The sequence below is a fragment of the Aythya fuligula genome, chromosome 3, assembly GCF_009819795.1.
Source record: "Aythya fuligula isolate bAytFul2 chromosome 3, bAytFul2.pri, whole genome shotgun sequence".
Lineage (NCBI taxonomy): Eukaryota > Metazoa > Chordata > Aves > Anseriformes > Anatidae > Aythya > Aythya fuligula.
The window spans coordinates 85799917-85814478 of NC_045561.1; the positions used below are offsets into that span (position 1 = coordinate 85799917).

A 14562-nucleotide genomic window follows, 5' to 3' on the forward strand; every position below is an offset into this window, starting at 1 on the left:
TAGGTTGTTGTTACTGTTAGAACATGACATGACATGCACCTGAAACACAGGAAGCCTTGTCTACAACTTCAGCAGAAACTGCTTTTATTGCCAAATCAAGTCAGTGCTCTCGGTTGCAAATGGGTCACATGCATCCCGCAATGCCACCTCTGAATACAAGGACAAAAATCAGCACCAAAGGGAGCAAAGTAAACAGCTGTAGGCAATAACATCTCAGACAAACACAGCTAAATCTTTAGGGCCCACCTGACAATGATTCAGCTATGGCTGAAACAGATTTCAAAACGAGGAATAAATCTTTGTTTCAGCAAGTAATACATTACTGCAGCAGAGCATCAGGACCTTTGAATATCCTGCGTTTCCAGCTAGCACTTCTCAGGGTCTCCCAACACTTGATTATTAACATCTTTGGAACAAGATTATTCTACAATGCCTTTTATGTTTTTTCTTATCAAGTCTGGCCCTCTAAATTTATTAACCCTGTACTAAACACAAACAGGTTTTGCTGTGCTGAGGAGCTGCACCATGCCAAAAAACTTGGGGAGAAAAAAGGTTCAAAAACAAGTGTGGCTGGATTGCAGCACGAAACGTTGGGAAGTTAGAGCACTTCACCATTAGTGTCCACAAGCATATTACAGATTAGACTGATTCAGTTGTTACCGTGTCAAATGCATTTCTGAAACAATCCTGCTCCTACACAAGTTTTGTGGTTTGTTTGTTTTTTTTTTTTAAACCATCTCCACACATAAACTTCACCACAATCAGAAACTCAACATGAATATTTGTTCATGAATTATTTGATTTTATTTGATTTCATTAAAAGTTCAAATCGAGAAGGGACTACTTGACAGGCAAAATTGGGAGAAACGTGAGGCAGAGCACCAACTAAGCATTATGTAACAGGAAGCTGTTACTACCAAAACCAATGACAAAAATACCATACTAAAGGGTAGGAAAAAAAAAACACACATATTATTACAGGAGATATGAAAAATACACAAGGGCTAGCATAAATTGAGTATCTTGCTTCTCGAACAGTAAAAGACTTTTATTCATGCTCACAATGAACTTGTTACATCCAACTACACGTTAGGAAAAATTCTCTTAATCATCCAAAATTAGGCACCTGAGAGCACTCCCATAACCCTATGTAACCAAGCCAGAAGTTGACCAAGACTAATGGAAAGGCAAGAGACAATTTAGCAGTTAATACTGCAACAAATAATTAATCACTTCTTACACAACACCAGCAGCATTTAAACAAATGTTAAATGCAGTATGAATATGTTAATTACATTAATCACTGGAAATCTGCAAACATATATTAAGGCTTTTATTTTTACTCTATTTCTAAATAATGCTTGTTCAGAACTTTTACTCATAAATAAAACCCAGAAGACCAGACTGTGAGGGCCAGAAAAGCCCTCATCATACTGTCAGTCTCAAGCTTTCTCTGTAACAGAGTGCTCAGTCTCAAGCAAGGTCTTGTATTATTTTTTTCAGCTTCATAAATTCCTGTAACTCAGACATTTGCTAACAAGATGTACATCTCTCAGTTAATCTTCTTAGCAAGAATCAGCTGGAATGTTAAACTGGAGTTCTTACGTCTGATGATTTAATCATCATTAGAGTCATAGGCTTGGGTTGGAAGGGCCTTTAAAGACAATCTGTTCCAATCCCCCTGCCATGGGCAGGGACACCTCCCACCAAACCAGGTTGCCCAAAGCCCCATCCAGCCTGGCCTTGAACAGCTCCAGGGATGGGGCATCCACAGCTTCTCTGGGCAGCCTGTGCCAGGGCCTCACCATCCTTCTCCAGGTGGGGTCTCACGGGGGCAGAGTAGAGGGGGGCAATCACCTCCCTTGATCTGCTGGCCACGCTTCTTTCGTTGCAGCTCAGGAAACAGCTGGCTTTCCAGGCTGCAAGTGCACACTGCCAGCTCGCATCCAATGTTTCATCCACCAGCATACCTAAGTCCTTCTCTGCAGGGCCGCTCTCCATGCGTTCTTCGCCCAGCCTGTAATCATATCGGGGACTGCACCAACCCAGGAGCAGGACCCTGCACTTGGCCTTGCTGAATTTCATGAAGCTCACACAGGCCCACCTCCCAAGCCTCCCTCAACGTCCCTCTGGATGGCAGCCTCAAGCCTATCAACTACACCCCCCTGCTTGGTGTTATCACTTGCTGAGGGTGCACTCAATCCCACTATGTCACTGAAGATACTGAATAGCGTCAGTCCCAGCATGAACCCTTGAGGGATGCCACCTGTCAGTGGTTTACACTTGGACACTGTGTTGTTAACTAACTCCCTGGACATGGCTAACCAGACAACTCTTTGTCCCTCTAACAGCCCACCCTCTGGACCAACATCCCTCTAATGCAGCGGCAAGAATGTTGTGAAACAGTATCAAAGGTCTCAGAGAACATCAGCAGTTTTTCCTTTGTCTATGGAACAGTTGCTCCATTACAGAAGGTCACTAGATGAGTCAGGCATGATTTGCACATGGTTGCACATGGAGACAAGCCCTGTTGGCTGTCTCTAATCAACTCCCTTGTCTTCCGTATGTTTCAACATGACTTCCTGAAGGTCTGTTCCATCATGATCTTACTGGGCACTGAGGTGAGCCTGACTAGTCAGTAGTTCCCAGGGTCCTCCTTATTACTCAGCTGTGCTAATCTCCTACCCTCATCAGATTTCTTACACACAAAAACAGAGAGCTCTTGTGCTCTAAGAAAAACATCCTTAAGTGTCGTGCCTGCTCTGTTCTGCTCCTTTATCCTAAGGGCAGTTTCCCAGGGAGTCCCACCCACTAATTCCTTGAACAACTGGAAGTTCACTCTCCTAAAACTCAGGGTCTTGACTTTACTCTTTACCATAGCCCTCAGGATCATGAATTCCACTACAGCCTGGGCTGCCACCAGTCTTCATCTCTCTAATTAGTTCACCTGGGTTGGTGAGCAACAGGTCCAGTAGCACTTCTCTCCTTGGGCTATCACCTGGATTAAGAAATTATCCCCAATGCACTCCAAGAGCCTCCTGGACTCCTTACAGCTTGCTGGGCTGCTTTTCCAGCTGATAGCAGAGCGACTGAAGTCCCCCCGCAAGATCAGAGCCTCCACAATGTTTCTTGCAGTTGAATTAAGAATGCTTTGTCAACAAGCTCCCCTTTGTCAGGTGGCTTGTAGTCAACACCAACCATGAGGTTTCCTTTGTTGGCTTGGTCCCTTATTAGTTTATTTTATTTACCCATAAGCTCCCATCCTGTTGTTACAGCTCTGTGCAGTCGTTCTATTTTTCCACAGAGAACAACTCCCCTGCTCTGCTTTCCTTGCCTGTCCCTTCTGAACAGTCTAAAGCCAACGTCTGCAGTGCTCCAGTTGTGATTCGTCCCACCATTGGGAAAACCAAGTTTCATTAGTAGCAACTAGACCACAGATTTCTAGGTGCGCACTGCCTTCCCACTACTCCTATTTGTTACCTAAGCTATGTGCACTAGCACAAAGAGACTTCAGCTGGTCTGCTGCTGGATCACCTCTTTAGAGGAACAAACGCTAATTCTTTTGAGGCATTTCACGGGTGTTTCCCTGTTGGCTCCCAACACATCAACAACCCCATGCTCTTCTGTAATTCAAAACTCCATCCCCTTCCCCATGAAGTCCAGCTTAAAGCTCTCACTGTAAGTTTGGCCAGCTTGTTGGCAAATACTCTCTTGCCTCACTTGGTCACATGAATCCCATCAGCTGCTCCCAACAGACCTGGCTTCTCAAAGGTAGCTCCATGACCACAGAAGGCAAAAAGGCCAATGACAACACCAACCAAATACAACTGTCTTCCTATGTTAAAGACATCATGCAATCTATCACTTCAACATAAAGTAGTTCGCGTTCTTGAATCTCAAAAGCAACTTCAGTTCTGCAGCATCTAACTTCATAGTGAGAATTAATACTCCTACTTCTCCAATGTCTTCTAACTATTCATTAGCTTTTCCATTTTACTTACAGTGAAACAATATATATACAAATACCCATAAATAATATATATGTATAAATACCCATAAATAATAATTGCAAGATACATACTTACATATATGAATACGATATATATATATATATATATATAAAAGATTTTTATATATATCTTGCAATTATTATTTATGGGTAAAGATTTGGTAAGTGACCCACCATGTCTCTTCAATGTACCCTTACACAATCAGTGCATGACACTACCAGCTCAAGTGACTTATCACAGACTAATAAAGATGTTGAAGAATCACCTAGGTTGGAGAAGACCTTCAAGATCACCATGTCCAACCACCAGCCTGACCTATTAAGTCCCATTACTAAACCCTATGATGCCTTAGTGCCCTGTTCACACATCTGAGACCACCAGCTGAAGTTAACAGCTCCAAATCAGCTGAGGCTATCCAAAACAGTTTAACTTGTTCCACAATTCAATACCAGGTTTGAAGTCACTTGTTTCCAACACAAAGCAAAGACAACTATAAACATAATTCAACTGCAGATTTAATCTAAGAAGTATGTTTTCTTGGAGATGGTAACAGTCCTCTCATAAGAGCTTAACAACTTGATGTTCCTCCTACCAGTTTCCTTGCACCGAAAAAAAAAATATACAAAAAGGCAGAGACCACCATCACAAGACTTTACATGGCAAAACACAGACTCCCTCGTCGGCATGAAATTTCTAGATGTTTGAACAGTGTCAGATCCACTGATACCTTCTACAGTACAGTTCTTAGGATACTGAACAATTTACTTGTGTAAAAACTAAAAAAAGTAAAGCACCTCAAAACTAATACTTTTTTACTGTTAAATCCTATTAATAAAACTCAAACTCAATCTTGCACTTCAAAAAGAATAAAGGAGGGATCAAACAGCAAAAAAAAAATCAAGATGCAAGACTATCTACGTATTGTACTTAATAAAGAAAACAGAAAATACGATATTGATTGCTGTTCCTGCCATCTTGCTGAATAACATATTGCATTTTTTTTTTGCCTGTTAAGTTTCCTAAAAATAGCTCTTACAAGATTTAGATTTTGCTTGAAGAGCAAGACTCCATGCTCAGAGCTTAAATTGTTTTAGGCATCTCATTTATCTCATCCATTATAAACAGTTTTGATTTTAATACCTGTTAAGTACAAGAAAGATAGACCAGTATTTGCTAAAAGCAACATCAAAAGGTAAAGCATCAAACAGCAGAACATAAGTTACAAGACCATAAGAGACCAGGTACTTCCTGCAACAGACATGACAAAAATACTGAGGCAGTCCGGACTGTAGAGAACCCCAAACTTCTGACATGTCTTAACATTTAAATGGTGTAGCTTTCCCAAGTAACATGCTTTGCCCAGTCAAAACAGTATCACTGATTCTGTATTTTCAGCACACAAGATTTGGAAACCTGTCCAATTAAAGATTATTGTCATTTTCCTTTGCTGATGGAATTGGACCTTACTATCTTCACCTTGGTGAAGGTGGCAGACCAACCCCTGTGACAACTTCCTGCTAAAACAAAATTTGGGTATTCAAATTTCTCTTCTACAAAGAAAAAATAAAAAAAAGAGAACAGCTTCTGGCTATGCCAGAAAAGAATAACCCTGCAGAAAACATCCGAATCTGGGAATTTAAGATACAAACAGTGCTGTCTTAGATCAGACTACTGATGATCCAATAGGAGACCTAACAAAAATACCATGCATTATATGGCTGTACCGAATCCTATTGTGGGTGTACAGCTCACACAAGAGCTGTGTTTAATGCACAGAGTGGCTCTTTCAGGGTACGTCTTATTCAGCCCTTCCTTACTCTCCCCACTCTGCTAATACTTAGTATACTAATACTCCCCACACTGCTAATACTTGTGTACCACAGCACACACGTTGCTGGTTTCAAAATCGTTACACAAAAACAGAGCAAGGCATGATAAAACAGTTAGCACGAAGCTGCAGAGGTATGATTTACCTTTAGCATGTCTTACAAAAAAAGTGGGGTACCAAGGACCAGGTTGGATGAGACTTTGGGCAACCTGGTCTAGTGGGAGGTGTCACTGCTCATGGCCGGGGGGTTGGAATTAGAGGGTCTTTAAGGTCCCTTCCAACCCAAACTGTCCTGTGATGCTATGAAAGACAGAAGCAGCAGCATAGGAGTTGGATTTTTAGTATGCAGGTCAGTAGACCTATCTGGCCCAGAAAGTGGGGGGTTGCAGCTATCACGATGGTAATGATTAAATCTAAATTTAGCAACTCCTGTCTACATTACTTTCCCCTGATAAGACAGCAACGATGGAAAAACAAATGTATCTAACTGTACTGGATTAGGAAGTATTCAGTGTCCCCAGGGGAAAATTAAGATCACCAGTACGCAACTCAGCCCCAGTTTTCCTATGACATGAAGTACCAAATTACAAGCATTAATAACTAAATAGTTAATTAGTAACATAAATGCAACACGAAGAACAACAGGAAAATATGCATAAACTCAAAGCCAGGGCAGCAAGAGGATAATTGAATCCCTTAATGGCTCAAGCCAGCATCAGGGAGGTTCACACTAGATGTTAGGAAAAACTTCTTTACTGAGAAAGTAGCTAGACCCTGGAACAGGCTTCCTAGAGAGGTGGTTGATTCCCCATGCCTGCCCACGTTTAAGAGGTGCTTGGTTACACTCTTTATGATATGCTTTAACTTTGGGCAGTCTGACAGTTGGATCTGATGATCTCTGGAGGTCTCTTCCAACTGGAACTATTCTGCTCTATTCCTTATTAGAGGACCAAAGCTAACTGGTCTCTTAAGAAATAACAAAGGCAGTTAAACAGAAAGGTTTGGGTTTACTGCTAAATTTGAAATAAATCTACACAACCCTGAATTCATAAAGAACAACTCTATATTAGATTTCTGTGTTACATTGTTATTGACTAAACATTATATACACATCTTAAACATTTCAACCCGGTATCAAGTGTAGCATACTGCCAAAACCACATGTATAAATAGGATATTTTAAAAAAAAACACTTTGTCATTATCAACCAAACGTTTACACTAACCCATAAATGTAAGCTATATAAAAAGAAAAACAAAGGTTTTTTCATACTGCTAGAAAAACACTAACGTCAGTAAAACATGCAAAATGAGTGACAAACAAGCCTTACAGCATGTCTGTTCTTGCTGCGTATTTTCTGTTAACTACTTTAACAGAACGTACACAGTAATACAATAAAAACCTTTAATGCTATTCAAACCCAGCTGAGATGATACAGTAAAAGCCGTTAAGACAACCAACTAAGATATGCTTCAGAACCATTCCATTACACAAATCTCTTGCTCTAGGAAGCATTAGCAATAAATTCTTAAATTTCAGCCAAAGTTAAAATTTATCTATTTGCACACTGGAGATATCTGTAGCTAGCCAGCTAACTATATACAGACACATAAACTGAGTAATTTCCAGTGGAAATGTACCCAAAGTTCACATTAACGTGGCATTATTTAGAGATGGATGTAGAGGTTTATTTTATGGTCCATTTATTCTCTTTTACTAAAAACACGGAACAAAACAAACAACCCCCCTCGCACACGAGCAGATACGATTGACTGGATTGATTATTCTTTAACTAGCATTGATACAGCACTCATTCACTTCATTTTCTTAATGCTCATTGCCATGCTCATTTCATCAACAGTAAGCTTACCTTTCCTTTCGGTCCAGATTGCTTAAAATATGAAAAAAGAAAAAAAAACATAAGATGCAAAGCCCCACATGTGTTGCACACATCACTAAAATCAAAAGTTATTAGATAAAAGCTGTAACTGTTTCATTGTCTCTTGCACTCACTGCACTAGCTGTCAGAAGAGCATTATTATTCACAGCATTTTTGCAACAGTAATTATAAATACACAGATGTTACTTCACAGACAGCAAAGGTTAATGGGCTAAATAAATACTACATTGCTTTGCCTCCTTCTCAGTGTGTAAAATCTGATTAATTGTCAACAAATTCTGCAAAAGAAACAACAAAAACACAAAGCATTCAAGTTTACACAATACTCAGGATTCTGGGAAGACAGTAAAAGGAATTCAAAACTGAATTTGAACACATCAATTTAGACTCAGGGTATGGGATATTCAGTCAATATTGCAGGGAAGTGGTAAAAATTGCTTACAGCTGGATCTGGCCTTTACAAACAATAAAGGTCACATTTGGGTGGGTCACATCTGAGATCATGAATGCAGTCAAATCCAAACCACTTCGACATGGAACAATAGCCAGCATCTGTATCCCTGGTAGAGTTAATCCACAGCTTGGATTAACTGTCTACAAATATGGCAGAGTCACACGTAAAAATGATAAATTTTAATGCTAAAGAAACTTAAAGATGGCAAAAATCCAGAATGCCCAGTTATCACCCTAAATGCCTCACCTGCTTGTTTTAAAATCCTGCATTAATATAATGCATTGAAAATAATTCTCACTTTTGCATCTCAGAAGGATTTTGAGACGAGAATCCTTGATAGAGCCAGGAATTATAACAAGCAATGTCCCTCCAAATTGCTTCATGCAGCTCATGCAGTAAGATTTGTTAGACATGCTGTACGTAACATGCTATTCCAATGCCAAGTCTTAGAGAAAAGTCAGTCAATAGCATAGGATAGGACTGCGTGCTCATTAAATGAAGCAACATTGAACCACAACATTAGGCTAAGCTGTATCTGAAAATCTCTTGCATCAGAAGTGAATAAATTTCAACTTAATCCCCAGATTCCACTGGAAAAACACGGGTAGTATTTATAAAAATATTGTTTTGAAATGACCAATTTTGTTGTATTGTAATAATATATTTTAAATATCAGTGCAACAGATATTCAGCCAGAATTTAAATTAACATGCATGTGCAGCAAAGTCAAAAAAAGAGATGAGGAACACAGCACACATCACAAGCTCCAAATTCAACTTGATGGATTTTCATAATTAGGTTGCCCCATGTGTCACCACCCCCTCTCAAAGAACCCTGTATAAATAAGTCTGTGTCTCTGGCACTGATGTTGCCATCTACTCAGAAGTAATTTGTGGTTTTAATTTTATTTATGCTTTCAATAATCCACTACAGATTTAAGAACATTATGTTAGGTTTGTTAAAATTATTTTCCCCATTGTAACTGATCAACATTTCATAAATATTCTACAAATGCAAACAAAGTAACAGAACACAACTATGCACTGCCTATAAATTCATACAGGAAAACAAACAAACAAAAGAACTCAGTTTCCACATAACCACCTCTCTTTTTCTGGATATTCCTCAAATTTTATTCTTCGTTTATCACATTTTCTGCACACACTCCTTTCTTTCTGAGGACTTTTTTTCCTTAACAATTAGAGTCTCCTGATTCATAAATCTACATTTTTCACATCAAACTGCAATGAGACCCCCCCACCTCCTTAGGGAAGAAAGAAAAAAAGACAAAGAAGCGTGCCATGAGGTCACGTTCTGTTAATTTTCAATCCATTAACTCATAAACAGATTTAGAACCTTTCAAAGAGTAGTCAGATGAGTCAACTGGCAAAAGATACTGGCATTAAATATCCTTTGCACAGTTCCTCTGTAAAGCTCACCCTTAAATTCTGAAGGCCAATCAGTCAAATCAGGCTGCTTCTTTTTATGACTATTTCTCAACTCTAAAACTTCAAAAATATTCTGACCCTAAGAAGTAACTGTGTTGTTAATGTAAATGAAATAAAACAACAACCTTAAAAGAAAAATTTTTAGAAACATTCAACAGGACTACTAACCAATTACTTCATGCAATATTCAGCTTGCTTACATTATGCATTAGTTTTCTTTCTGCAAGTCACACATGCGATGTCACTGCTTTTTTTTTTTTTTCTCCACATTACATTATAGGCTTATAAAGAAGCCAAGTCTCATAAGTGATAAACGGAAAACAGGCAAGTCCAATGTTCCCTGAAGATTAAAATCAAGGCCAGATTCAGTCCTCCTAAATTTAAGCAATGAATTGAGCTGCCCAAGCCAGTAAATGGCCATGCACCATCTTTCAACAGCAATGGGAAAAAAAAAAAAGGGCACTACTCGAGTGGACTTTGTTGCATGCTGAAGATGCCTAAGGGACGTAACTAGGTAAGACTGAAACCACTTACAGACGTGGATCCAAGAACTACCTCACAACTAAGTTTAACAGAGTACACTAACATTAAGGGCAACATTCAGAGATCCAAGAAAGAGCTGTCTCAGATGGTTTGCTGCTCACTTTGAATAACCTCAATTAGCTTTTATCCCTTAGAATTATTAAGGAAGAAAGGAAAAAAAAAAAAAAAGAAGGGAAAGGGAGAAAAAAGACAGAAAAAGAAATGAAAGGTAATGGCATGCTTTCCCAACACTTTCCTCAAGGGAATATTAAACATAGCTTTTCTAAGAAATATAGATATAAATATAGAAATAAGAAATATAGATATAGAAATTCTTTTGTATATAAGAAAAAAGAGGCTGGTTCAACCCAAACCATACTGGCTAAATAAATGTTGCCTTTTAGTTTTTATTCCTGGGAAAAGCTCTGCCAATCCTCTTCAGTCACCCTTGCCTCACAGTGATGTTAAGGAATAAAGAAAAGCAAGATCCTTGTTACTGCATCCACTATTACTAAAGAGAAGGAAATGTCCATGCTATTTTCCATTTACAAATCACAGCGGACTTTGAAATGAATGGAGGCAACAATGGTGTAGGTCAGAGACAGAACTGTAAAATCCATTTTCAGTTTGCTTCCTCAATGCCAGATTACCATAATATGTATATGGATCACATCATTCATTCATGTTAGTACATAGGCTTGGTTATTCTGAAGACAGCCATGAAGGTGATGGAAATGGGACAAAAATTAGAGTAATGCCTACATATGATCCCACCACTGCCAGAAGTGGGGCAGAAAAAAGAGGTTACAAAATGCTGACAAGTCAGTGGAAAACCATATAATGCATACAGCTCTGAATGGACAAATTAAAAAAAAAAAATACATCTTAAAGCAATGGTTAGTTCATATGTTTGTGATGTTTGAGTGTGAAAAGCCTGTTTGGGGGGGGGGGAGGTGGGGGGGAGTGCCTAGTATTTACCAAAGCCTGATATGCTTTTAAGTTTTCAAAACAAAACAGCTTAAATCAGCATAGCTGAGTAAATTTCCACAGTTCCACAGTTTCCTGTCATCCATTCCAACAAGTACTTATTAAAATCCACAATCTCACTTCTGTGAGATGTCCCACTTTAATCATTTTATGCTGTATTTAAAGACTACTCATGATTGTCCTATCTGTTGCTTAACCTTTAGATTAATTTTATACAAGTTGGAGTTTCTGTGAATGAGCATTTGATATTTGTTGCCAGTTACATGAAGTTCTACTGCATACTATGACCATTTCACTGTATTTCCTAAATATACCTCCCTTAGAGCATTTCCACGCTCTGATTATGTCATAGTGTGCTTTAAAATGAGTGATTCATAAGATTATACAAATCATAAATAATAAAGTTTATGAAACTTCAGTAATTGAGATCAAAGCTCACGATCAACTACAAACCATGTAATTATGTTTTCCTAAAACACTTCATAGTATAAGGTGAACAATTATGTACAAAAATGATTATGTACAAAACCAGAAAGGATGTTTACAACAGGGACATCTGGATAAACAAATCCGCTTAGTCTTACCTTTGGGCTGCTGTTTTTACTACTGTTGTCTGTGCATGAGCATGGTGAAAGCGTCTACCATGTACCACAGTTACAGGACAAGACATATTCTGAGCATTTTCACTGCAGAAGTACAGAAAAAAATGATTTAAGAAAAGACTCTACTGTATTTTCCACAGTGTCTTAGTTAGAAATCATGGTGTCCTTTTTTGTTTTTTACAATAACAGCTGCATAAAAACAAAAATCAAAGTATTTCTGAATTGGTAATATAACTTGTTAGGTTGTATTGGACAGGCATAGAAGCATTCAGTCCTTGAATAAAACAGACAAATAAGAATACACACTTTCCTCTCCCCCAGAAAAAAAGAAAAAAAAAGTAAATATTTTTATTGAATTTTATCACCATCTAAAACACTGTGAACCAGCTCTTCTTTGCTCAACCTCCTCACTCCAAAAAGATACTGCCTTTTTAAAATGAATTACAATCATTTATAGTTAACTTTATGCTGCCATATACACATTTTATTAATGTCATCAAGAAGATTTAAAGTGCGTAACACATGAACAGACTGAACTGTGCACTCAGGAATTTCTCTAATATTATTACTCCTTAGGGAAAATAAATGAAGCAAAGATCTGGTGGTAAGATGACTGGTAGCTGAAACAATACACAGCTAAAGAGTAGAAGAGAAGGCTTCTCAGGTGCTCAACTATCTCAGTAGGGACAGCACATTCACCAATGTCCTTCAGCATTTCTTTTAAGGCTTTAACCTCATTACTATATAAAACAATTAATTCTGGAGGGCTGGTTTCCAGTTATCATCTCTTAAAAGCATGTGCAAAGATACAATTTTCTATCCCATAAACAAGCAATACATTAACTCCCTTGAAGACCATTAGACCCTAACACACTGTTACTACTACAGGATGCACAATACTGCATTTAAAATGTTCAAAAACTATAAAGCTTTCAACAGGTAGTCCGCTGATAATGTCAACCGCTTCAAATAATGGAAATGCAACATTTACATTTTGGTTGTAAAATTGCTTGGGAATCATAACTGCATTCAATTTAAGAACATGAAAAAGCATTCTGATTGATTCAAAATTTCATGGAAATACTATTCAGCAGAATTTCCATTCCCTCCATTTGTCCTGGGATGAACAACAAGAAAGATGTGAAGTCCCAGAATCCCCAACAAAGCTGCACATCAATTCCTAATCCTTCCTTTATACATCCCCAAAAGATGAAGGTGAGAAAATCGCTATTTTGATTGTGGTGTTTTGTTTTTATTTTTTATTTTATTTTATTTGTAGCTTACCCTTTTGTGAGACTTGTATTAAATATCACAAATCAAAATTAGAAACTTTCAGAGCATTTCTGACTGATTATAGCATAACCGTGAGCATAACAGAACAACACCCATCAAAGCCAACCAAATGGTAAAACACCTTCCTTTAGAACGTGAAGCTTAGAAACATCATTTATGCTCCGACTTAACAGTTCAATTTCCCATAAACAAAGCTACCAGCCTCACATTCCAACCACCAACATCACGAAAGTAAACACAAACACTCATCCCACATGCTTCCAAGTCAAGACTACACAAATCCAGCTGGTCAGTCATCATCTAGACTAATTTATAGTCAACCTTCTGTTTAATGTGTTCCCCTGAGAAATAAAAAGCTGACAGCTACTTGTTTTAAATACTTGAGTGTCTTGCAAATCCTCTCTGGCTTCCAGTTTCTCTCCAGGCTCTCTCTTTGAAAGAGATACCAGACAAGAAAACACAAGCAGAGCGCAGGAATTTCTTCTCAAATGCTAAAGACTTACAGAGTTTTAAAACAAGCAAACAAGTCTAGAAACACACCTATTTCATGTTTCATGATTTTATTTGTTGAATCTGAGCTTTGCCAAACTATCATGATTTGGAAACTTTAAGTTGTGTGCCTCCGCAGCACAAAAAAACTGTTAAGCTGTGCTTCTGCTTTGTGCCTCACACTCAAGTGAGAAGCTCCCATAGGTGCTGGAATAGAGTATCACAGCCTGCTGGGTGATTAGATTTGAGTCAAAGCAGACTGTTCTAGATGGCACACTTAAACGTTTCATATGGCATCAGATATCCTTCCAAGTGGGACAGCTGTAGAATACAATCTGCTCTATAATCCCAGTCTTCAAATAGAACATACCCAGTGCAGGCAGAATCCCCAGAAAATTTAATCATAAAGTTGCAATATGGGCACCTCCACACTAAAACTGGCTTTGCAAGTTTCACCTTGCAAAAGAAAATTAATATAAAGCACTAAAATTTGTCAAAATTCCTCCAAATAGCAAATGCTCTAGAACTCTCAAAGAATTTAAAATATGACAATATATATCTCCCTAGCATTATCTCAGAAACCACACAATTATAGTCTAGGCTCTGAAGAAAATATGGTTACACTTTCACATTAAATTTGTTGATCCCAATAACTTCTGAACACTGCAAATTAGAAAGGCCAGGCAAAGAAGAATCCTGCATTGGGCAAAAAGAACGGATCTAGAAGCAATGAAAGCATGACATTACAGAAACACAGTTTGCATTTATAGACTAGATTATTTCTGCTATTCATTGAGAAGCTTCTTTCTCTCATTTTCTGGATTTTAGGGAATACGGCAGGGTAGTAATACTAATCTGAGTCAAGCTCAGAAAGCTTAATGAAATCCACCAATATGAAAAGCTTTCAAACCCTATTCTGCAGATGAGGTTGAAAAACTTCAACTTTGTGATACAAATCACTATGTACCTAGCTAGAAGCTCAGGAATATAAACTCTGATCTTCTCTAACTTCATCTAGCAGCTTAATTG

General features: G+C 38.2%; 1 protein-coding gene across 3 annotated transcripts in view; it reads right to left on the reverse strand.

The window, feature by feature from the left end:
• Positions 1–14562, reverse strand: part of SENP6 (SUMO specific peptidase 6) — an 80853-nt gene that overhangs the window by 36486 nt on the left and 29805 nt on the right. Inside the window, exons 5-6 of one of the 3 annotated variants that reach the window (XM_032183896.1) lie at positions 11734–11835; positions 7709–7729 (exon numbers count right to left, since the gene is read on the reverse strand). The exons of 1 other annotated variant lie outside the window; for it this stretch is intronic. In XM_032183896.1, coding sequence (XP_032039787.1) covers positions 7709–7729; positions 11734–11835 — 123 coding nt within the window. The remainder of the gene's footprint in view (positions 1–7708; positions 7730–11733; positions 11836–14562) is intronic. One more of the 3 variants, XM_032183897.1, reaches the window with a different exon arrangement.